The sequence below is a fragment of the Salvia splendens genome, chromosome 10 (genome assembly GCF_004379255.2).
Source record: "Salvia splendens isolate huo1 chromosome 10, SspV2, whole genome shotgun sequence".
Taxonomy (NCBI): Eukaryota; Viridiplantae; Streptophyta; class Magnoliopsida; order Lamiales; family Lamiaceae; genus Salvia; species Salvia splendens.
The window spans coordinates 7,459,342-7,482,686 of NC_056041.1; the positions used below are offsets into that span (position 1 = coordinate 7,459,342).

Consider the following 23,345-nt stretch of genomic DNA (forward strand, 5'->3'; position numbering starts at 1 on the left):
TGTCTCACATCGAAAGTGAAACATAAAACATTTAAGGATGTCTCTATAAAATTGTATTTTAAATTATGTCATTTTTTTTAGGATTTTAATTATGTCTTTTTTTATTTTTTTGAATTTTAAGTTATATTTATATTTTATGTTGTAATGTTATTTTAATTTTAATGAAGTGTGTTTGTTTTAATTGAATTGGATTGGAAATAAAAATAAAAAATGAAATTGAATGAATAGTAATTTAAGGAACGGTTAAGGAACGGATAAGAAACGGAGGGTTGCAGGTTCCGTTCCTTAGTTAAGGAATGGAGTAAAAAAGTACAGTGGGACCCTCAAATAGTGGTTTAAGGAACGAGATAGGAACGGTATAGGAACAGCGTTGTGGATGGCCTAAATAACATGTGAAAGTCTGCAAATATAGAAATTTGCAGTAGATGACTTTTGTATGGACTGTATTCTTGTTAGGTCAGTTATTGGCACATTGCAAGTGCACGATCGTATTTCACAGGATATATGACACATAAAACTATTATTTCAAATTTTTCGGTTAAAGAATTCATTATCCTAGGTATATATTTGTCGATATATTAACATTCTCCATGTATCTTTGTCGATATGATTTCTCTTGTTGATTGACATAGTTTTATAAATCTTACCTAGTTATCATAATCTTTCACAAATTATAATAATAATAATAATAATAATAATAATAATAATAATAATAATAATAATAATAATAATAATAATAATAATAATAATAATAATAATAATAATAATAATACTGACCGCGTGTTGTATGTATATTTCAAAATAAAGAACAAATAATATAGTACTATATTTTTCTTCTGGAATGGATAAATAATTGATAAAATATGCTGGACTTAAATGCAAAAGGTTAGAAGCATAATAGTTGACGGCTTGGATTTAAATATACAGTTATGAACTTAAATTCATCATTTAATTACGATCAAATTAAAATTGACAAGCGAGATCAACGCTGCAATTTTTCCAATGGTTACCATGCTTTGTCTTCCTACCAGTATGATGACTTATTCTTTAATATTTCCATACAAATAAAGAAAAGAGTTATGACTTATTATTCCTTTGTAAAGTCAAAAGTAGCTTCCGCAGTTAGTGGAGTGGAGTGGATTTCATAATTAAATTGCGCTTCTCAAATCACCTTAACGTTGAATAACTCTATAAATCACACCGCTTAATTTTGTGTCCCATAATTTTGACTATAAATCAATAACTGAAGATTTTAAGTTTTACTTTCGTATATACACATTCACGAAAATGATATAATCCTACTTAACACGTGGAATGATTTTTTTAAATATTCCTAGTCGTGTGTGTTCATAATAAGGATTTCCTCCGAATTTAATAAAATTATAAGTACATGTAGTAGATCATCTATACCAAGATTTTTATAAAAAAACCCCGTCTCTGTAACCCACTAAAAAACAATATTAGTCATATTTCCATAAAGTGACTGGAAATAAATTTCCATAAAGTAAAAGGCAAAAGAACCGAACAACTAACTTAACGAACATCTTTAATTTTGAAAACAAAAAAGCGACAAAACCACCTTAATTAACCCGAAGTAGATGTGAACAAGTTGACAATAAAATAAGCACACAAACCCCCACCACATTTGATAACCCCACATTCATTTTAATCACGCCAATTGTTACGGGATCTACTCTTATATAATCCCATTTACTATCTCACCATATTCCTCAAATCTCTCCAATTCCATTTTTAGACAAAATGTCTGCATTTTCATTCTTATTGCTACTAATTTCTGCAAGCTCAATCCTTGTTTCATCATCCCCACTACAAGATCCAGCTATTGTGGTCCAAGATGTACAAGAGTAAGTCATGATTTGAATTGTTTTTTATTTTTTATTCATTTCATTAATAAAGTTACAAGTACACTACTAACACAACTTGTATACAAATAGGAAGATCAATTCATCCCGAAGAAACCTAGGTTACATGTCCTGCTCGACAGGTAACCCCATCGACGACTGCTGGCGCTGCAACTCCAACTGGGAGAGCCACCGCCAGCAGTTAGCAGACTGCGCGATCGGGTTCGGCAAGAACGCGGCCGGGGGGCGGGGCGGCCGCATCTACGTGGTCACGGACCCGGGCAACGACGACCCGGTGAACCCGCGGCCCGGGACCCTCAGGCATGCGGCGATCCAGAGCGAGCCGCTGTGGATAATCTTCAAGAGCGACATGGTGATCAGGCTGAGGCAGGAGCTGGTGATGAACTCGCACAAGACGATCGACGGGCGCGGGGCCTCGGTGCACGTGGCGGATGGGCCGTGCATCGCCATCCACCACGCGACCAACATCATCATCCACGGGATACACATCCACGACTGCAAGAAGGCCGGAAACGCCAACATTAGGGACTCCCCCACCCACTCCGGGTGGTGGGAGGAGTCCGACGGCGACGGGATATCGATCTTCGGAGGCCGGGATGTGTGGATCGACCATTGCTCGTTGTCCAACTGCAACGACGGGTTGATAGATGCGATTCATGGCTCCACTGCGATCACGATTTCGAATAGCTACTTCACGCATCATGATAAGGTGATGTTGTTGGGGCATAGTGATGCGTTTGTGCAAGATAAGAGCATGCAGGTTACCATTGCTTTTAATCATTTTGGAGAGGGATTGGTTCAAAGAATGCCTAGGTATGTATATGTATAGATAACAGTTTTTTTTTTTAATTCTATGGTTGACTCAATGGTTTGATTTATTTATTTTATTTCAACAGGTGCAGGCATGGATATTTTCATGTAGTAAACAATGATTATACACATTGGGAAATGTATGCGATAGGTGGGAGTGCTTCTCCAACAATTTATAGTCAAGGGAACAGGTTTCTTGCGCCAGATAATAGGGTAGAGAAAGAGGTGCGTGTTTGCAAATTTTCATTTTTATATTAACTTCAAAGATCATGTCATGTGCATACTCATAACTCTGACCTCTAATCTCAAACATTAATCGCTTTACAGCTAAGCCAACGCACACTGTTTGTCGCAAAATAGTTTATGTTTTATCATTGATATTAATAGTAACCAATTTAGTTATTATATGTAAAAGTATAAGTGATTAAAAAAGTGGAAATGAATAATTGAGATGGTTGATAAATGTATAGGTGACAAAGCATGAGGACGCACCCGAAAGCGAGTGGAGAGGGTGGAATTGGAGGTCGGAAGGCGACTTGATGCTCAATGGGGCTTATTTCCGGCAGTCGGGGCAGGCTGGAGCTTCATCGGCGTATGCTAGGGCGTCGAGTTTGAGTGCAAGGCCGTCATCTCTTGTGGGATCAATGACTGTTGCCTCGGGTCCACTTAGTTGCAAGAAGGGAAGTCATTGCTAGTTCAAATATTCCCACATATATATCTAATTAGTAAATGAAGAAGCGTAAGTCAAACGTAGGACATGAGTTGACTTATGAAATATATATAGCATGTAATAGTTCCATTGGTTTTTGCTTGATTGGTGTTGAGATACACACTTGCAAATTCAAAAAAATAGGGCGCCAGTACCATTTGTCAAACCATTTATATAAAAAAAAAAGTCTGTGAATTTTGACAAAGTTTACTGGGCCCGTGGAATTTTGCCGTCAACTTAATCAACCTGCAGGATAAGTGTTAGTTCTTTTGAACTCAGAAAGGGAAGATTGGATACATTTACTTTAAACAAACAATCAGATTAATACGAACTCACATACACAAAATACGAAGTACTCAAGTTAATACACAACTCTCTTATTATCCATAGTAAGTCAAAGTGAGAAACGGACATGGACATAGTACATTTCAAACCTTATTAGGATTAGATTTATATTAAGTTCTTAAATCTTGGTTCTTCACCTGGTATAGATAGAAATAACATGATTCATCAATATATGAAGCTATACAAGTATGGATAGATAATCATACTGTTAACTAGGACTTCATTCATGTTGCCATTTAACGATGCACCACATTTTTAGTTTATTACAACTACTCTTGCCCCATTTTTTATGTGTGGGTTCACTTCCTCTGACTTTACTTTCTTGCTGTCACTTAGACCCTGCACATTATTACGAATGTGTGAGCAACAATTAGTATCAAACACCTAAGATTGTGAGTTATTAATAAACACATGTATCTCAATGACAAACATACCTAAGCTCCCACTCATTGCACCTTATGCCCCGAGTTCTAGGCAGTCTCTCTTCCAGTGTCCCTTTTTATGACAAAAAAGTCATTCATCCTTAAATAGTATCGGCTTCTTCTTAACCCCTTCACCTTTTGGCTTTAGAACAATATCCTTAGATGTTATCTTCTTCGGCTGTTCATTCTTCCATTTTGAAGAATTTGCAGAAGAGCCCACCATGAGCAACGATTTTCCTTTAGCAGTGGAAGACTCATAAGTCGTAAGCATATTGTGCAATTCTGGCATACCAACCTTCATGTTGTTCATGTTGAAATTTATAATGAAATTTTCAAAACAACTAAGAAGAGACTCCAAAATCAAATTTGTTGAAATATTTGAGGAAAGTACCGTTCCAAACGATGTCAACCTCTCAATCAAACCTATCATGTGCGACACATGCTCATAGACTTTGCCTTCATCATGCAGCTTACACTTGAATAGATCTTGGAGTGTCTCATACTCCGTAGTTTGAGCTTGTGGAGCATACAAACTCTTCAAGTGTTGAATCATCACATATGGAAGCATATGTTCATATTGTCTTTGTAGTATCGAATTCATCGATGACAACATGATACACTGAGCCAATGCACATCTTCAACGTGTTTCTTGTCAGGGATGTCACTGATTAGTGCATTCAAGACATACTCAATCTTATCAATCCTTAGCATCAATCGCAGACAACGGAGCCAATCCGTAAAATTTGCCCCATTCGATTTGTTCGTTTCCATTAAACATTTATAAGCTAAGTTCAACATATTACCTGACCCAAATTTAAAAAAAAAGTGAATAAAGATCACATTTGTATCGCTAATTAGATAAAGGTATCTTGCATTGATTAGAGTCAATACCTTCAAGTGATGGCAATCATGCATCTAGAAATAAGCCTAGACATAGTGTAAATCTATTGGTAGAAAAAGACTAGGAACATCAAATAATTAAGTAATATGTATGATGGGAGAAAATTGTGACGTATAATGATGTGCAATTATTATATTATCAAATAAATAATGGCCCATTAATTAACAGCAGCGTAACGCTGTCGTGAAAGGCGACGCCGACTGGGGAAACCCGTCAAGCCAGCACCTTCCCGTCTCGTCGTTTCCGATCAACGGTGGCCAAGATAGGATTAGAAGTCCAAGTTTTCCCAAAAACGGTTGATTTTTATTTTGGAATCTCCAAATTTTAATGAAAATAGCTCTCGGAATTTCAAAACTTGCAATTGAAAACTGTTTTCAAAATATCGTTGATTTTCAGAATTTTTTTTTTCAAAGGATTAAAATCAACTTCACAAAATCAATTACGAATCCAATTTCTCATCCCAGTCACATCATTTTAATTTCTAAAATTAATCCACAAATAATTAGCATACAATATCCACAGTGATATCAGTGTTAGAAATTCATTTCATCATCTAATGATACACACAAGAAATTACCAATCGAACATAAAACAAATCTATATTTATAAACAAAATTATACTTTGAACATTTATACATAAATTATACAAATACTTACTTGCTGTGCTATTTGATTCCGGCGTTTACTTGCTAGGCTAGAAAACCTCTTTATGTCTGTATTAAGAGAATTAGGGTTTTCTAATCTAATACATACTCTAATTGCTACATGGGCTCTAGCCCAATAGACTGATTTTTTTTACTAATTTAATTGGTTTACAATCTAATTGTAGTTAATTTTAAATTGTTTCATCTATCACAAGAGTACTTTTAAATTGTGAATATAATAACATGCTTAAAATTTAAAAACTCACATTCACAACGGATAGTAATTTATCAAACGTGAATGATAGCTAGCATTAAAATTCTTATTCACAATTGATGATAATTTCGAGCGAATAACAGGCTAAAACTTTCAATTCAGACACATCCTTTTCAATAAAATTGCTCTAAAACTTTCAATTCTGACACATCCTTTTCAATAAAATTGCCGAAAGTTTAGTCAAATTCTGATTTATTCCATAATTTTAAAAATCAGCTAGATAAAATATAAATTTAGATTTGGTCTCAATTACTGATGGTAACAAAAATTGATGAAACTATACATGATATGACAGGTGAAAAAATTATACGTGAGTTAAACATAGATTCATAAAGAAAATGTCATCATTTGGTTGAAAAATATGAAGTATATGCGTCCATAATTTCACCAGCAGTGGCGGACGCAGAAATAAATTATGGGAGGGGCTTCATAGTAAATTTTTTTATCGATATATTCCCTTCATCCTAATAAAGATGACCTCTTCTTTGAGCGTAATGGAATTTTATAAAGTGTTGTTTTATGTATTTAGTGAAGAAAGAGAATGAAGCAGATATAAAAGTACTTATACAAGTTTGATTGCAGAACGTAGACTAAACGCAAAAGGTCATTTTTAAATAATACGGAGCTCATGATTAGATTGTTTCTCAGTCTTCTTCCCAGATACACTTTCTCCGTCGGCTGCCATTGTTTTAAGTTTTTCTCTGCAATTTTAAATCTCAGCCCCTCCTTCTCGTTAATCTCTCAACAATTTAGACTTCAAAGGCCTTAAACTGGAGAGGGCTAAAGACACATTCTGAAAAAAAATTTAAATTTTGAAATAGAAATATTTTAAAAAAAACAAGTTGGGAGGGGCTTAAGCCTCTCATGGGTTGTTACTAGGTCCGCCACTGTTCACCAGGGAATATTTGGAAACAAATCAAAACTTCATGTAGTACTAATATATCTTTTGCAAATTTCTAAAATTGCATAAAAAATCTAGAATTTGACGAACTTTCATGTATTATAGAGATATAATAGTATGAATTAAAAGAAATAAATTTGATGATTGCATGAACATCCCAAAGCTTCTTCTAACGTATATTTCAGCTCCTACAGACTCCATTTAAAAGAGCAATAACCCGACGGCGGCAGTGGCGGCAGCGACGCCGGAAACGGATAGCTTCATGAAGGAGGCGCCGTCTGTGGGTGGTGTATCAGATGGCACCTCATCGGGATTGGACGGAGCAGGTGATATATCAAGAGAAGATGAGCCGTCGGGGCCAGGCGCTGCTGAGGCCTCCGGAGAAGCGGCGGAGGTGTTTTTCGGCTTGGCGGCCGCCTCGGGGCTGCATGGGGAGCCGCCTTCGGTGCTGCATGAGGGATTGGAGGCATCGCTTTTCTGGCTGCCGGAATGGGAGCTACTCCGGGGGCGGACGACTTCGACGGAGAGGTGCTCGGCGATGATGACGGCCGAGCTGCGGCGGCGGTCGAGGCAAATATAAATGTTAGCGCAAGAACAAGTGCGGCCGCTTGGGAGGCCATTTTATGGGGGGGGGGGGGGGGGTTTCTTGCAAGATTATGTTTAATCTGATTGATTAACAGTACTCCTACTTGAAAAGGATTGATAAATTATAGAGGATGAAGAATATAGGAATTGAGAGGAGAGAATGAAAAGAAATTTGTGATCAAATATCAAAGGGTTAAATTATATATCTAGTGAGATATGTGTTGGTTTTTTTGTCGGATAATTTGCTGAGGTAAAAGTTTATCTAATTCACCTACTTTATCGGTGAGTGTCAAATTTATGTTGTAAATACATATTTTTATAAATAATTTTATCGTACAATTGGATTTTTATTTAAATGTTTTGTATATTGGGATGCGTAGAATATAAGTTCATTTGATAACATGGCTGCCCAAGTTAATAAGAGGTATTCGTTGAATGACTGAAAATAATTCTGTGTTTGATATTTTGAATCTCTTGTATATTGGGCTTGGCTAAAACATAAAAACATTGCTTGAATAAATTCTATAATAATCATTATCAGCTCTTTGTCCATAGAATATAGGGTTGATTCATATTCAAAATCATAAATCTGATCACATGTTAGATTCAATTGAAAATTGCGATCATGAGGTATTGTTGGGATAGTTTCATAACAAATGACAAATAGTTTGATACATTCCAAAACCTTTCCCCCACACCTAAACCTTTTCTATACCTCTCACCACCACCATATATCCACACAAATTTTACAAGTATGACAAAGATTACCCGGTACGCATTCTATCCACGCTCTTCCGCCCTCGTTCCAGCTGATGATCGATGTTCTTCCATGACTTGTCGATGCAATCAACGCTCCTTCTTGATCTCTCCACTTGATCAAACGACATCCTCAAACTATCAACATTCTGTGGCTGATGCTTTGGTCTCTCGGGCTTGTCCATGCTGCGCCTTGGCTTCTCCCTCCTGTCGCTGCTCTTCCTCGGAGCATCAAACATATCTGTGCTCTTCCTGGACGGCTCAAACTGATCTATGCTCTTCCTCGTGCTCGTTCTGTGCCATGGAGATCGCTCCACTGTTGCCACAAACTTCTTGAGATGTTTGATGTATTCAGGGTAGAGCTCCAGATTGCAGTGGGTCCCTCCTTTGATCCACAACGGCTCGTATTTCTCTTTGCAGAGTTCCCACAGCTGCTTACCGTGCGAAAAATTAACCACTTCATCTGCAGTTCCCTGACAACAAACCATCACAAGATCGTTTACGTTGTAAAGGAACACTTAAATGGGGGCAAAAAACTAGACTCTCTACAATAGCACGAACCACGACTACTTCTCATTTGATCTCGATCCGAATAGCTAGATACTAGCTTGCAATTCATGAAAACTAGTACTCCAGCATAGCACATTCATAATAAATAGGCAAGGCAGACTTGAGAAATAGTATTGGGCTACATCAAAATAAGCAAGAAGCATTCAACACAGATATAGTACCATTTCCTCATCTTCAATAAGAGTTTCTAAAATTTTGAATATAAAAATACTACTCCATATCTGATACTTACATGAATAATGAGGACAGGGCATTTAACCAGTGGGATCTTTTCGATGTTCTGCAGCAAGAAACAACGCAACACATTAATTCAACACAACTGAAAGCAAGAAATTTGCATCTTAATTTCACACTATGGGAGGAGATATATAACCTTGTAGATGTCGAACCAATAAGTTTTTTTCACAGAATACATGACTCTCACACCAGAGAGTATAGGACTGTGCAAAACAACAGCTCGTACACTAGGCAAACGAGCTGCTAGATCCAAAGTGGGGCCACTTCCCACAGATTGGCCATATAAGATAACATCTTCCTGCTTGGTGCCATAGTTCTCCTCCAGGCACTTGAAAGCAGCTTCAATATCCGCATACGTATTATGCTCACTGGGCTATAAACAAAAAACCAACATCAACCATCTTTTTCACAATATCAGTATATGCTCCAAGAGAAAGATCCCACAAAAAGCATCAGATCTAACACTCACCTTCCCAGTCGACTGCCCGTATCCAGAGTAGTCATACCTGATCATATTCAAAGAAGCTTCACAAAGTTAATCTTTTCTACAATATGTGACACACCCAAACACACACTCGCATGTGAATATATGAGTTCACATGTCGTAAAAACTATGCTAGCAGTAGCAAAATACACAATTTCTATGGTAAAAATCCAATCTTGAGAAATTTTCTTGCTTTCAAAGATTTCCAAATTACCATCATGAACATGAAACTAGAGCACGAAACTCAGAACCCAAATAAAGGAAAAGAGTAATAACATAATGTGAATCAATTTTATATGCTTTTCTGCAAACAAAATTCATTCAAAAACTGCTAGAATTGACAGATTGAAGATGAAAATCCATATGTACCCGAGGAGATTGACTCGCAGATGAATGCTGAGCTCGATGAAGAGCTCGTACATCTGTCCGAGATCGGCGGCATTGCCATGGGAGTAGAGAAGCGTGGAGGTAGCCATGGGGTGTCGCACGTAGACCGCCACAATCTCGGAGCCCCGCCGCGTGGGGAGGCGCATGACCTCCACGTTCTCGCGGTGGGGGAAAGGGCTCAGCAGCAGCAGCCCCGTGACGCCGTCGTGCACCAGCTTGTACGACGGCGGATTAGGCGGGAAAAACGCCAGCTTCGCCGCCATCGACGACGTCACGCCACCCATATCGTCTCCTCTCCTCTCCACCACCTAATTCACACGCAGAAAAAATTCAAGCGTTGTCTCAAAATTCAATCTGTGATTAATTAAAAGGCGCATACCGTTGCAGCAGAAGCGCGAGGGAGGTGCGGGAAAAGGTAAAGCAAGTGAGTGGAAGTGTGGAAAAGAAGCAAACTATAGTGGGGAGGGGGGCAAAAGGGGGGGAAAATGGATAGAATATTTAGCAAGTGTGGTGTTGATGGCGCATGGGAGGTGTTTGAATTATTGCGCGAGTGAAAATAATGAGGGATGGAAAGGGAGATGAGTAGAAGCTTCCGCCTGCGGCTGCGCCCCCCCAATTTCTGGTAAATCCATATTACAAATTTCTGTCGTCTTCTGCCCCCACCACATGCCATGTTTGCTCACTCTCACTCGCCTAACTTCAATCAACAATCCATAGCCATCTTGTTAGGGTTCAGTTTTTTGTAGATCAACGCCTACTGAAATTGATGTCTCGTAATGGCAAATGATTCATTAATTTGGCATGAAATCCATTTCGAATCTTCTACATTATTTATCACCTTGTGCGACTTTAGATTTCCTACTTTTTTCACTTCAATTTCAATCCCTATCATTTTGTTTTTTTAGTAATAGTTCATTAATTCAATTAGGATTTATAATTATTTGTCTATAATTAGTTATTAAATTGATCATTCCATAGGTAAATAAAATTTTAATGTTCAATAATAACGCTATTTATAGATCATTATTCCGCCGGTTGTTGCGCCTCATATCCTTTCTATCCCTATCCCTATCCCTATCCCTATCCCTATCCCTATCCTAATCCTATTCAATGAGACAATATTTTGATTTTGATATTAGGGTTCACTGAGGATTTACGGTTCACTTTTATTCATCTCTTTGGCCATTTAGTCATGTCTTTCCTTTTATTAAAGTGTAAAAGTAACCGATTGTAAGATTTTTTATACAAAGTTAAATTACCAAACATGTTATAGGAAAGTGGTTGTCTGTTTGTGAACAAACTTTACAATTCAATCCGGTGAAGGGACACGTTAGGACATTCAATTATTCAATATACTACTACCTAATAATATAATATGACACAGATATCCTGCTCAATTTGGAATGAGATCACTATTCTCTACCCTCTCATTCAATCATTAAATTTAGTCATAATTAGTTAATACTTTAAACAAAACTAGGCTAGGATTGCACATAATGAAGCTACAAAACGCTTATTAAATAAAATTTCCAATGCATATCTCAATTTAGACACATTTCTATTCTTACCTTTGCATTATTGAAATAGAATTCCAGATCCAAATGTGTAGTTTCAACTCTAAACTACACTTTGGGAATTTACAAACACCGACCTCATAAATCCAGAACCGACTCATGATTTCTAGATCTTAGCTGAGTCAAATTTATAGGATCGACTATTGTTTGTAAATACCTAAAGTAGAGTTGGAGAACTGAAACTATGCTCATACTTTGGATCCAATATTATCCGTACAGTATCCCTAAGAAAAACTCTGAAAAATTGCAACAAAAATTCAAATTGGGAGGCGCAAAAGGGCACAGTGTTCCATGTCTTTACCCCTTTTGTCCTTTATTCCACAGCGTTTTAATCATTAGTTGTAATAAAGGTAGGGTGAAGTGGAGAGGTATGAAATGAAAGTTCAACAAATGCAAAACAACAAAGCATGTACAAACGCTTCTAGTTTCCATATGTCAAAGCAATGGCCACACAACACATGATGATATAATGATGACTCGTGCTACCTCTAAATTAGTGGTCAAGAATTCTATTTGTGTCATAGGCTAGCCACTAGTATTAAAGGAAAGTTCAAAAGCACAGAATTCTCTACTCCAAATTTTATCTAAATAACATTTCATTTGATGTTAGGCCATACACACCAAAGGGATACTCAAAACACAAAAGTTAGTGAATTAGGCAAACATTGCTAAATGCTAATGTTACTTTATCCCAAGACTCCATGATTGATAAAGAGAAACAGGCAGACAGCATTCTGCATTTCGAAAGGCGGAAGAGAAAGTCGAGCCACTGATAAATTCAAGAGCTTTCCAGTTGCAATAACAGGCTATAAAGATGACAGTGAGGAGAAAGTGATGTCGTGGTCCTCAGATCAAACTCCTTTCTATGATTGAATGTAACTTCGGTTGGGTATGGAACAACGTATCTACATGATACAGGGAATTTAAGATGCCACATAGCATAGAGCTCAGCAGCAAGTATTCTCTTACACATACAATGCTACCATAACAAGTTTTAACGAGCAATACGAGCTACAAATTTCAGTCATACTGATGAGGGGGTAAAATACACGTTTGACAATGGAGTTTATAATAATAGTAGTAGTGGTGGTGGTGGTGGTGGTGGTGCCTGCCATATCCATAATATCGCACCAACGATGCACAAATTAGGCATGCTAGATTACCATGAGAGGAATAAAAGGGTATTGGACCACTTTGAACAAGTTGTAATAGTGGTTATCATTATATTGTGCTCCTATAGTGAAACCAATTACTCTAGTCAATGGGTACGGATGGCATCCACCTACTTGCATATAGTAGGAAACTATTAGTTACAGGTTGTTTCCACAACAAAGATAACCAGGAGCATATACAACAGAATGGGGAAAGGTCGGCATATTTGTCAGGTCACATTCCAAAAATACCTGAGAAAGAACCTTAAACAATGAAGCATCTATAGATGTAATAGAAGCTTAAGGAAAATCTTCAACTTTGTGATGAAGATCAATCTCTACAATCTATGGTCTAAAGACTAGTTGTTTTGACAATATAGTGCCACAGTAATCATTAGAAAATCAAGTGATTGAGATCAAAGGTGAATTAACATGGCTAGAAAGACAAAATTAACTAAATTTATCAATTTATATACTACTCAAATTCATCAAATCATACAGAAGCATTTTGGATTCCAAGCCTATAATGTGACTTGTTTTTAGAATTAGGAGTCCTAAAGCTTTTCGATTAGAACAAAGATAAGAGCAAGTGCAAATGAATTGTACATGAGGAAGAAAGGTCATAGATTAAAATCTCAAATCAAAAGACAATCAAGCTGGGGAATTCACTCGGACCATAGGTTTCCCCAGCTTGTAGCTGAATGATTCGCTCAATTTCCGAATGATTCCATATCACAACTAACTGCTGTATTTAAATGACACTAATGAGCCATATAGAAAAGAAACCCATTCACGACCATAAATAGTCAATGTAATGAAACTACATTTCCATCTTTTGTTTGTCTATGTATGCCTTTAGAAGAGTGATTTATTAATATCAGCCTCTCCTACCAAAAGGCTGCATCATCTTCTCCACCAACAACAAATGGTTCTACTGCATCCTATAGACTTTGATAGCAATATTATCGATAAGGATCTCGACTATATGATTTATCATGTAAGCTGAGCCTTACAACTTAGAGATGCGGAAATCCTTGCAAAAGCATATGGTTAACCCAACAAAAGTCACCTAAAGATTCTGAAACAATCTCTGACTCTCACATTTCCCTAGAGTGCACAACTACGCTTTCATCATCTCACAAGCCCAAATTGCCTCATAAGATTCTTCTCGAACAGTTATAATATACACACCGCAGAAGGGACTGTTGATCCTAACTCTTAGCTGCTACTACTCAGCTGAATTAAAACCTTTTGTAACAGATAATACCCACATATATAGCTCGCACGACTACTCATAGTCAAAAGTTTGACGAATGAACAAGCCGTTCTGTCCAACAATGTATCAACAACAGATAAATATATTCCCTGATTCCTAAATCATTATAATGTGTTTAACATGACTTTCGAGACTGGAACGATTCCCATTCCCCAGTTAGAGCATGTCCCATAGGTCTAATACATTCCCATTCGGATTCTTTAGATCTTCTACAATAACCTTTTTATAATATATTTTTCTTAAATTGCAGTAGGAAACTGTCACACGTCAAACAGCTTCATCTAAAAGTGTGATATAGTCATCCTGAGCTCTTGTTCAATCTAAAAATTTCCACCAATCTCCATCCAGTCAGCAGAAAATCAAATACACAACAGTATTCCCAACATAAACAAACGGTAACTAATCCACCTAAAAGTAAAAAAAAAATCATGATGCATATGAAATTAATACTAAAAAAAGAGGAAAGCAGAGAATTCTCTGGAGCACATCCATTTCCACAGAAAATGCAAACAAATATCACCACAAAATTATTGATGTCATTGATTAAGATGGACTAGTTTGGCATCAATGGTGGATTAAGCTAACAAAATAATCGAGAATCTGAGGACGAATCTGGAAAGGCCAGGTAACGGAAAACGACACAATATATCTCACCGAAACGGCGAAATAAACGGAATTACGTCTTCGTCTTCCTCCTCAGCCGCTTTCTCAGCTTCTTCAACTTGTGCTTATTCATCTTCTTTTTTCTCTTCTTCTTCACACTATCAGCTCGTATCACGTTGGACTCATCCGCTTTGCCATCGGATTCGGGTCGGATCAACGTTGATGGGGAAACCGGGCAGAGAAGAAACTCAAATGAGAAAGTCGGGTACACTTGGGCGAAGAAAGGATTCTTGGGAATGAAATGATCGATTGCGGGTTGGTCTGGGATGTGATCATTAGGTTTGCGGATTTGGTTTGGAGCAAAAGGGGAAGGGGGTTTGTGGAAATGGGTGAAGAATGTGGAACCGGGTCGGGTTTGGTTCCTGATGAGCTTCTGCAGAGTTGAAGACGCCATTTTGGAGCGGGAGAATTTGCAGGAGTCAGTTCATTAAGGGGATCGGGAACATATTTTCATGGATTAGGGTTTTTGGAGGGGACTGAAACTGGAAAATGGAACCGAAGGAGGAGAGAAAGCAGTGTTTTTTTTGTAGTATAATTTAATAAAAAAAACTAGTAAATCATTTTTCAAAAATACTCATTTGTTTGTTAAAAAGGTTGCCCCCATGCAGGATCGAACTACAGACCTTCAGTTTACAAGACTGACGCTCTACCACTGAGCTATAGGGGCTGTTTGCCTCAGTATTGTAGATTCTGTTTTACGTTTCATTATTCAAAATAGATCTGCCATTATTGATAATTTGATTATATCATCTGCATAGAAGAAACGCGCACACCAAAAGCACGCTCCACATCATTCCGCGCTTGCCGATCACACATACCTTCATTTAATTAATTAAAATGGTATTTTCAAATTAATTAATTAAAAATTGTGACATTTTCAAATTCTCTATTTACAAATCGCATCCACTTACTCATGGGTATTAAATGAATTAAAATGGTATTTTATCTATGATATCGGATATATGTCAGATAGATTTAGAAGTTGTACAGCTTTTCACCTTCTCAATGACTCTTTTACACGATGAACAGTCTTTTTTTCAACTTCTACTGCCCTTTTCAACTTCAATACTATAATTTAATATGCAATCACTTAAACTTAATTTAGGAATTTAGATCTAATATAGAATATACTACCAAAAATTCAAAAATGGCTTGACAGTGAAATCACCTTAATCCAAAATACAACACAAATTAAATAAAAATAATACTAATTATTAATAAACGAGATACCACCAAATCAGCAAATCAAAAGGAATGCAACCTCAAAACATTTAAAACGCATCAAGAGGAACTCCAATTTGATTTATACCCCTTCGACATCTGTCTAACTTTTTGATCGACACAATATTAATGAAATGTAAAAATAAATTGGTAAAAAAAGTTAATGTTCCACTATAATAAAATATGATGATGGTGTCAAATTCAAAAAATTTAGTACATAGATTTTCACATTTTAAATCATACTATCATTTTCTAATAATATGATTTATTTCAATTTTATTTTTTAGTCATGAAGAGACGTCTATTTTATTGAACTTGACACATGTCATCTAGTAGTACTATATGAGTTTCTATTTGATAAGCATTTGAATCATGGGAAGATCCAAATATATGTTAAATATATTTAAAGTTAATTAACTCATATCAATACATCGATTTAGTTGTAATCTAGTTGAATATATGTGGACGCTTACTCCCAATGTCCTTAATAAGCATAAAACCAGCCGAGAGAAAGAAAATAAACCAAATGCTTTATTCCAATTTTTTGTTTTACCAAACAATAGCACATTGGACCTTCAAAAACAAGTACAGTAAATTACTAAACTAATTCGACATATATTCTCGGGCGTGCAGCTTGATGAAAGAACAGTACACATACATACATGTACCAACAAGATAATACAGAATCAAAGCATCACTTTTGCGACGCACATTTCAAATAACAAGCCCGTCAACGCAAAATAGCAACAAAGCACATGCCTATAGGAATTATTCAACTACAAGAAAACCATAAAATCAAGAAGATAAACTCATGTTGCTCAATCCTAACCCGAAAAATCATTTCATCCTTGAGTTTATCTATCTTCCACCTCCTGGTCCAGCTCTAGCTTTAAGATTGTTAAGAGTCGTGGTAACCAACATTAGTCGTGGATCATCCTCCGGTATCTCTCTTTCCTGAAACATGAGCAGAACTGATAAGAATCCCAACGTTGTTCAAGGATCATAAGCTATAAAGGGTGTCTTTGTGGTTCCAGCAATGAAAACTTCATTATCATGTTCTGTTTCACGGGGGAAATATAAAAACTCACTTTCAGCCCTCTGTGATATGCTTCGACAGTAGGGAGCGAAGGGGTCATTTTACGAGATTGCATCATATCCCACAACATGTTGGCCACAGTGTACCCGCCGGTCTAATAGAACAAAAGAATAGAAAAATAAGAAGTTATAGTCTGGACAGGAAGAGCTGGGGAAAAAAGCATGCAGTTATAGACAAACAGAACAAGAATTGTAAACAGAAGTTTGCTAACAGAAATTATTGTTTTCATTTATTTGCTAACCTTTTCACCAGATGCAGCTAACAGGAGATCATTTGCCATTTTGAAACTCAAAAACATGCCCCTGTTATTGAGATCAACCTGGATGACGAATGAACAATAAGTTAGAAACTTTACTCACCACTGAAACTGTGGGTGTTCCACTCATCTACAAATTGAAATAAAAAGGCATATGGATGACTTATTAGTAGGTTAGCAAGCTATAGCATACAAGAATGTCTTGAGCAACTTGCATGCCCCTTTCCGTATACCCAACCATCGCTCCTTCTGCGAGAGTCTGCATGGCAGGAAAAGTTGAATCATTAACCAATTTATTCGGCTTATAACTGTAGGAAGATGAACAAGTTTCAAGCATACTGCAAATCAGTGAAAAGAATATGCTACTAAAAGACAATAAGACATTATTATAACCAAAAGCTCAGGGAATAAACAACTAGTACTAAAAAGACAACTATAAGATAAATTTCACCATTCATAGACATTGTAACCAAGCTTTATTGCAAGATATAGATTTGTTTTGGAGTTCAGACACTCATCAGATTTCAACAGTATGCCCAATTCAGCTAGCAAACTATAAACTGACTAGGTAAGCCATCAGGTCTACGAAATTTAGCAATCAAACTAGTTTACTTCTACAGAAACTCAGCAAAATTAATTGACTACTTTCTGTTTCATCATTGTTGGTGTGACATAATGAATAAATTGGCTGCAGCACAATGCACTCTGAGATTAACATATCTGGTCGAAGAAAGGGGTATGCTTAACAACTCACCGAAAAAAGTTCTACCATAGGGACTCTGTTTGATTTCATGTACTCTTCAAAAATTTTCTTCCCACGGTCCAAGTCCCCAACAGAAAGAACGCACCTGCATTAGGATAAGCATAGAAGCTAAAACGGGTAAACATCTGGAATCAGAGGAAACGTATCTGTCTTACAAACAAGCAGTGCATCTAGCCAAGATAGCAGGTATGATTAATATGTGATGAAACAGATCAACTAAGATTAGATTGGTTGGTGCTTTAGATTATTTTTCTTTCTGTGGTATTCCACACCAGGATTATTAAGTTATTTGCTCACATTTGATTGTTAAATATAAATATTATGGTGTTCACATACTTAATTTATCAACCCAAAAGGCTATATACATATTTAACAGTGAGAAGTAAATTTTTCTAGCAAAAATTAATTAGATCCAACCTTTTCCCTTTTGTAACATATCATGCCTCTTCGCCCTTCCCATTATCCAACATTAAACTGGTTTAATTATGAGGCTGCCCAGTATCAGTAAAGGGCTCAACATTTACTTATCAAAATGGGCTCTAGAAATAAAATTTCAAGGAGGTATATATATTGCTAAACTAAAACCTCTGATCCTCACCTTTCTTCTCCAAAGATGCTAACAAACTCATTGCCAAAACTTTCTTCATATGTCAAAGATACAAGACTAGTTATAAGACTTAGATGCAAATATAGGCAGCTTTATTATTTTAATCATGTGAAATGACATTTTCCATTATAAAGCTTAAAAGTGGCTTCGGTTCCATCTCTATAAGGATCTTGGTGAAGTTAATTCAAGTGTTCCAGAGTTCAACTTCAGATCCACCTCCTAAAATCAGAGTTTGCATTATATTCCGTACATAAAATATCCTGTCACCATACTCCTATTTTTTGCAAATTAAACAAAACCTTTTCAATGAAAAATGAGAGTTGAAAGGTGGCTGAAGAAGTTCAAACTTCAAAATATGTGGCCATTTATAGTAAGTTCATTCTACATGCATATGTGGTGTTAAAGGTTGAACATTATCACTAGAAAATTAAGATAACAATTAGATGAGAATCACAAAAATTTTCAATACCGAATCTAAATTTTTTGGGGGACAGTCAATTGTCACAAACCTCATAATTTGCATCAATATATAGACATCAGGAGTTTTTCCATCCTTCTCTAGCATCTCCAGAAGTTTGTCAGTAGCCTGCCAGGAATGAATAGTCAACCTAAATGTAAGTAAAGGAGAAGATAAGAATTACTCGTAAAGAGCACTTTCTTGCGAGCTCTGCCCGTAATCAAGAAAGAGCACAATATATGATACATGAATGCCTCAGTACATATGCTTACACTATCATTGATCAGTTAGCTATGTCTTGACTATAGAGGTACACAAAAATCACTCTTCCAAGACAGGAATAAATGTCAACGGAAACATTATATCATTCGCTCATTACCTGGACATCCTTCAGGTCAGCACAAGCAAGAAATGCAACATGGTATACAGTTAACTGTCTGGCTATGAATCCAGCACGGCGATGAACATATTCCGCTGTGGGTAGATTGTATAGTTCTTCTTCAGTAATCCCCTTCATAACATTTTCAGCAATGTCGGTTGTATGATCAACTGAGGACCATCCTTTAGACTGCTCAACGAGCTCAATAATCTTGCCAGAAAGAAAAAGGAGCAAGATATATCTCAAATATTTTTAACTAAAAAATCGTATACTCCATATACTAATGGAATAGGAAGTATCAACTTCATAAATTTACAAGCACAAATTGTGTATTTACTTTGGAAACTGTATCACTGGAGGGAGGTGACTTGTTCCTGTGGGCAAGTATAAGTCCAGCATAGCAAAATTTGTTCAAACCAAGACCAGCAGCAGTCATATCTCGTACTATTGCATATCTGCAAGGCAATATGAAGATAATGTGCTATTAGGACATGGAAGTTGACTAAAAAGGTAAACAATATTAAGTAAGAACTAAGAAGCCACCTGAAATGCACAAGTACTACTACATATCAACCACGAAAAGAGAGAGAGCCAGACAATAATCTTACACACGGTCAACTCTTCCAGATGCTGCACATGCATGAAGTAAGCATATGAAGGTTTGTCCCGTAGGTTTCACTTCTGATCTCTTCATTTCTTCTAGAAGCTTCAGTTAAAAGGAACAACAGCTATTTAATTACTTTTCACTATTCTTCAATAGCACAAAGCAAGAAACAATGCATCTAAGTAGTGTCAGTACCGAAATTGCCTGATCAGAGTTATTGCACTTTCCACAGGTAGATATCAAGTAGTTGTACAGAGCCACCTGATGAAGATGAAACAATTTTCCTTATCGTTGTTAGTAAACTGGCAATAATGATTGGCAGAAAATATCAGCATTGGATCACCGATCTGCTGATGCCATCTTCTGCAAACAAGCTTATATTGCATGTGTATTGCTCCAACTCCAAGGACAATCATGGAATTAAATCCAATTTTATTGATCAACTATAATTTACAATTATAAGTGGTGGTAGCAAACGGTGGGAAAGGACGTACATCTGGAACCAGACCCATAGCTTTCATTTCATCACGGAAAAAGAATGCATCTTGTATTCGAGCCCCTTTCATTGTCCCTATAATAAGTGAGTGAAATGTGTCCCTCTCTGGCTTCACTCCATCCAGCATCATATCATCATACACATCCCTCAGCAAATAATTCCTGATACTCGAAAACCATACCCAGCATTGTCAAATACAGCATAAGGAGTCTAAAAAACTGAAGAAACAGGGTGCAAAAAGAATCGAACCTTCGCTGAGCAGTGAGCGAGCCTATCACAGTATTGTATCCAGGCTCATCGCTGGCATAATTTCGCTTCGCATACTCCTCCGCTGGTGCGCAAAAATTACGACGCCCTAACGCCCGAACCACAGTACGATGGTTCCCTGAAGCCACAATATTCCAAACCGAACCAAAAAAATAAAATGAAAAATCGAAACTCTACCAATCCAAGGTAGATGCTTACATACACATTAGTATTTATTGGTTTTATCCAACACCTAATGGACTACAGGATCTTCCTCGTCCACTATCTATATAGACTCAATCAATCGCAAAGAGATATGAATACATTCAAATTCCAAATCTGTACTAAACACTGTCCTCTCTCTGAATCTTAATATAGCGGATGAATACATAAACATTTGGATGTATATAATGTAGGTAGATTCGAAATGAGCACCTGAGATAGCGCGGAGGAGCTTCATGACGGAAAGAGCAGTCGGGAAATTGAATTGGGTTTTTTGAGGGTTTTAATTGTCAGGAAGAATTGGAACTGCGGTGATAAACCCTTGGGGTTGGAAATATGCTACGTGGCGACTTTACAAGAACGGTGCATGGAGCACCTCACTCACCCGAATAGTTTTCTTTAATCGCTACAGCACTTTAAGAAATCGTCGTTCACCAATAGCAGGCATGAGACACTAGTAATCGCGTTGTTTGCCAAATAAATAATGTTAATTCATGAGCTAATTTACCTATATAATGAACATTAATGAAAGTCTTAAATCATTGAATTACACTAAACAGTTATATAATTGAATTATGAATTTTAATTGAAAAAAAAAAACTTATTCCTAGACCTCATCGTGAGTATGAAAAAACAGAGTACCTCAGCATCTTCTATAATTGAAAGTGTGAACTATAGGCATTCTAAAATTGCAAATGGTTTGGTTAATAGTACTAGTATTAATTAGCTTATGGGTCATAGAATACTAAGAGTAGTATATGCCTTATAGTTGAAATTAGGTGGAGTGTTTAAGATACAAATAGTGATTAATTGTTTGACTATGAACTTCTATTGTTAGTAGTTTAGCTCAAATTTGATTACTTTATCTTCTTTGAGATCCATGAATGTTCATATTTATGCTAGGCTAAATTTATGAAATAAAATCAAACTTGATTTGTTAAACGATGTATTGATGGTATACAATAAAAGGGAAATTTCAATAAAAGGGAAATTTCAGTCTCACAAGTTTAAATTCGTAAATCCTATAGTTATGAAGATTTTAATTTTCTCATACTTTGACTGGCCCTATTGCATCATCTTCCTAACTCTCTTTTGTAATTAATTTGGAGACTATACAATTTGAATTTAACCTCATACACAGTACACATCTGCAATTTATTAGCTTGTATTTGTATCTATTTGCCTCGAAATCATAACTTCAAACCTTTTACATCCATTCCACAATTCAAATAAAAAAAACACACACACAAATTGCAAATTGCATTACTACTAGAGAAGCTGTGGTTAATTGCAGAGAGGTATACATAGAAAATACAAAAAAGGAAAATTGTGAAAGCTTAACTAAGAATAGGTTAAAAGAGGAGGAGTGTGATGGTTGATTAATGGAGTTGGATTGATTTGAGTGAACAAATAATTCCCAGCAAAGAGATACCCAAAATGAGTTCTGCTTTCCTTCAATCTCACCCAAATATTTCTCCACTCTATCTTCATTCCCAGCAAATTCTTGCATCTCACCATCTTCACTCTCACTTTCCTCCTCATCCTACATTTCTTCCATGATCTCTTCCTCGCGTCCACCACCGTCTCTTGTTTCAGTCTTTGGTAAGAGGGCACTGCACCTGACCACCCCATCATCACACTCACATAACAAGTTGAGAGAGATCAAGAATATATACACTTCAATATATACCAATATTCGAGTTTGTGCATGCACATGGTGATGGGATACGAACTAAACAACTAAACAATAATTGCGAGCCCAATAGCAGTGACGGCCCATCAGCCCAAAACCCAAGAAAGAGTATCAGTTCGGCACAACCAAAGAGTTCGGTCACAGCCTATAGCTCGGTAGTATCAGTTCGGCACAACCAAAGAGTTCGGTCACAGCCTATAGCTCGGTAAAAGCCGACCAATCGAGCTCAACTCTCAGATCGGCAAAAGCTGATCGGCAAAGTTCAGCAGTTCGGTCTCAGTATTCGACCGAACAAGGAGATAGTGGACCCATGCAGGATCTCCACGACCTCCATTACACCCACGATCTATTTAGTGGTATTAAGCAGTTATCAACCCCCCTACCAGGGCTGCAAACCACGATCTTAGTTCGAATGTATAAATAGAACTTAGATCAGATAGACCAAGGTTAAGTTCTCTAGATCCTGAATCTCATATAGCAAATCAGCATTGTAATCTGTAAGAGATCAAGCAATACAAATTTGCCCTCTATTCTTCCCGTGGACGTAGATTTACCTCAGTAAATCGAACCACGTAATTTTCAGTGTTGTGATCTTCATTTATTACTTGCATTTATTCCCATCAAAAATTCGCCAAATCATCACTGGCGCCGTCTGTGGGAACACAGAAAACCACAACTGTGATAAAAGCGAGTTTTTGATCCTCTTCCACCAAAAAATGCGTACCAGATCACA

General features: G+C 36.8%; 3 protein-coding genes, 1 long non-coding RNA gene and 1 other non-coding gene across 5 annotated transcripts; 1 reads left to right on the forward strand and 4 right to left on the reverse strand.

Moving 5' to 3' along the window:
* Positions 1-1,754: 1,754 nt before the first annotated feature.
* Positions 1,755-3,525, forward strand: LOC121750920 (pectate lyase-like). Its single transcript, XM_042145583.1, has 4 exons — positions 1,755-1,865; positions 1,956-2,696; positions 2,780-2,918; positions 3,164-3,525. Exons 1-4 carry the CDS (start codon positions 1,762-1,764, stop codon positions 3,386-3,388), a joined length of 1,209 nt encoding a protein of 402 aa, XP_042001517.1. The 5' UTR covers positions 1,755-1,761; the 3' UTR covers positions 3,389-3,525.
* A 260-nt stretch (positions 3,526-3,785) lies between these two features.
* Positions 3,786-5,768, reverse strand: LOC121751010. The gene is made up of 3 exons (XR_006039987.1): positions 5,728-5,768; positions 4,182-4,972; positions 3,786-4,086 (listed from the first exon to the last, which is right to left on the reverse strand). It is a non-coding gene; the product is annotated as an uncharacterized LOC121751010 (long non-coding RNA).
* Positions 5,769-8,105: 2,337 nt separating this feature from the next.
* Positions 8,106-10,649, reverse strand: LOC121750904 (alpha/beta hydrolase domain-containing protein 17B-like). Its single transcript, XM_042145567.1, has 6 exons — positions 10,288-10,649; positions 9,891-10,216; positions 9,507-9,543; positions 9,174-9,410; positions 9,033-9,080; positions 8,106-8,703 (listed from the first exon to the last, which is right to left on the reverse strand). The coding sequence occupies exons 1-6, from the start codon at positions 10,579-10,581 to the stop codon at positions 8,239-8,241; spliced, it is 1,407 nt and encodes a 468-aa protein (XP_042001501.1). The 5' UTR covers positions 10,582-10,649; the 3' UTR covers positions 8,106-8,238.
* A 4,518-nt stretch (positions 10,650-15,167) lies between these two features.
* TRNAT-UGU lies at positions 15,168-15,239 on the reverse strand. Its single transcript has one exon. It is a non-coding gene; the product is annotated as a tRNA-Thr (tRNA).
* Positions 15,240-16,302: 1,063 nt separating this feature from the next.
* On the reverse strand, positions 16,303-21,293 carry LOC121750909 (pentatricopeptide repeat-containing protein At4g35850, mitochondrial-like). Its single transcript, XM_042145572.1, has 13 exons — positions 21,133-21,293; positions 20,701-20,836; positions 20,450-20,612; positions 20,151-20,216; positions 19,960-20,057; positions 19,689-19,806; positions 19,352-19,561; positions 19,025-19,101; positions 17,900-17,993; positions 17,339-17,404; positions 17,131-17,208; positions 16,882-16,983; positions 16,303-16,747 (listed from the first exon to the last, which is right to left on the reverse strand). The coding sequence occupies exons 1-13, from the start codon at positions 21,155-21,157 to the stop codon at positions 16,652-16,654; spliced, it is 1,329 nt and encodes a 442-aa protein (XP_042001506.1). The 5' UTR covers positions 21,158-21,293; the 3' UTR covers positions 16,303-16,651.
* Between the last annotated feature and the right edge of the window lie 2,052 nt (positions 21,294-23,345).

What these genes read in the sequence shown, in the direction of transcription:
- LOC121750904 (XM_042145567.1), bottom strand. Translation starts at nt 10,581, where the DNA reads ATGGCATGTGGTGGGGGCAGAAGACGACAGAAATTTGTAATATGGATT. An exon ending in CTCGCGCTTCTGCTGCAACG is followed by an intron (nt 10,217 to 10,287) that starts GTATGCGCCTTT and finishes CGTGTGAATTAG; the next exon opens with GTGGTGGAGAGGAGAGGAGA. An exon ending in GCCCTGTCCTCATTATTCAT is followed by an intron (nt 8,704 to 9,032) that starts GTAAGTATCAGA and finishes GTTTGTTGTCAG; the next exon opens with GGAACTGCAGATGAAGTGGT.
- LOC121750909 (XM_042145572.1), bottom strand. Translation starts at nt 21,157, where the DNA reads ATGAAGCTCCTCCGCGCTATCTCAG. An exon ending in GCTCCTCCGCGCTATCTCAG is followed by an intron (nt 20,837 to 21,132) that starts GTGCTCATTTCG and finishes TTGTGGCTTCAG; the next exon opens with GGAACCATCGTACTGTGGTT. An exon ending in TCTGGAAGAGTTGACCGTGT is followed by an intron (nt 19,807 to 19,959) that starts GTAAGATTATTG and finishes ATTGCCTTGCAG; the next exon opens with ATATGCAATAGTACGAGATA.
- LOC121750920 (XM_042145583.1), top strand. Translation starts at nt 1,762, where the DNA reads ATGTCTGCATTTTCATTCTTATTGCTACTAATTTCTGCAAGCTCAATC. An exon ending in TTGGTTCAAAGAATGCCTAG is followed by an intron (nt 2,697 to 2,779) that starts GTATGTATATGT and finishes TTATTTCAACAG; the next exon opens with GTGCAGGCATGGATATTTTC. An exon ending in ATAATAGGGTAGAGAAAGAG is followed by an intron (nt 2,919 to 3,163) that starts GTGCGTGTTTGC and finishes ATAAATGTATAG; the next exon opens with GTGACAAAGCATGAGGACGC.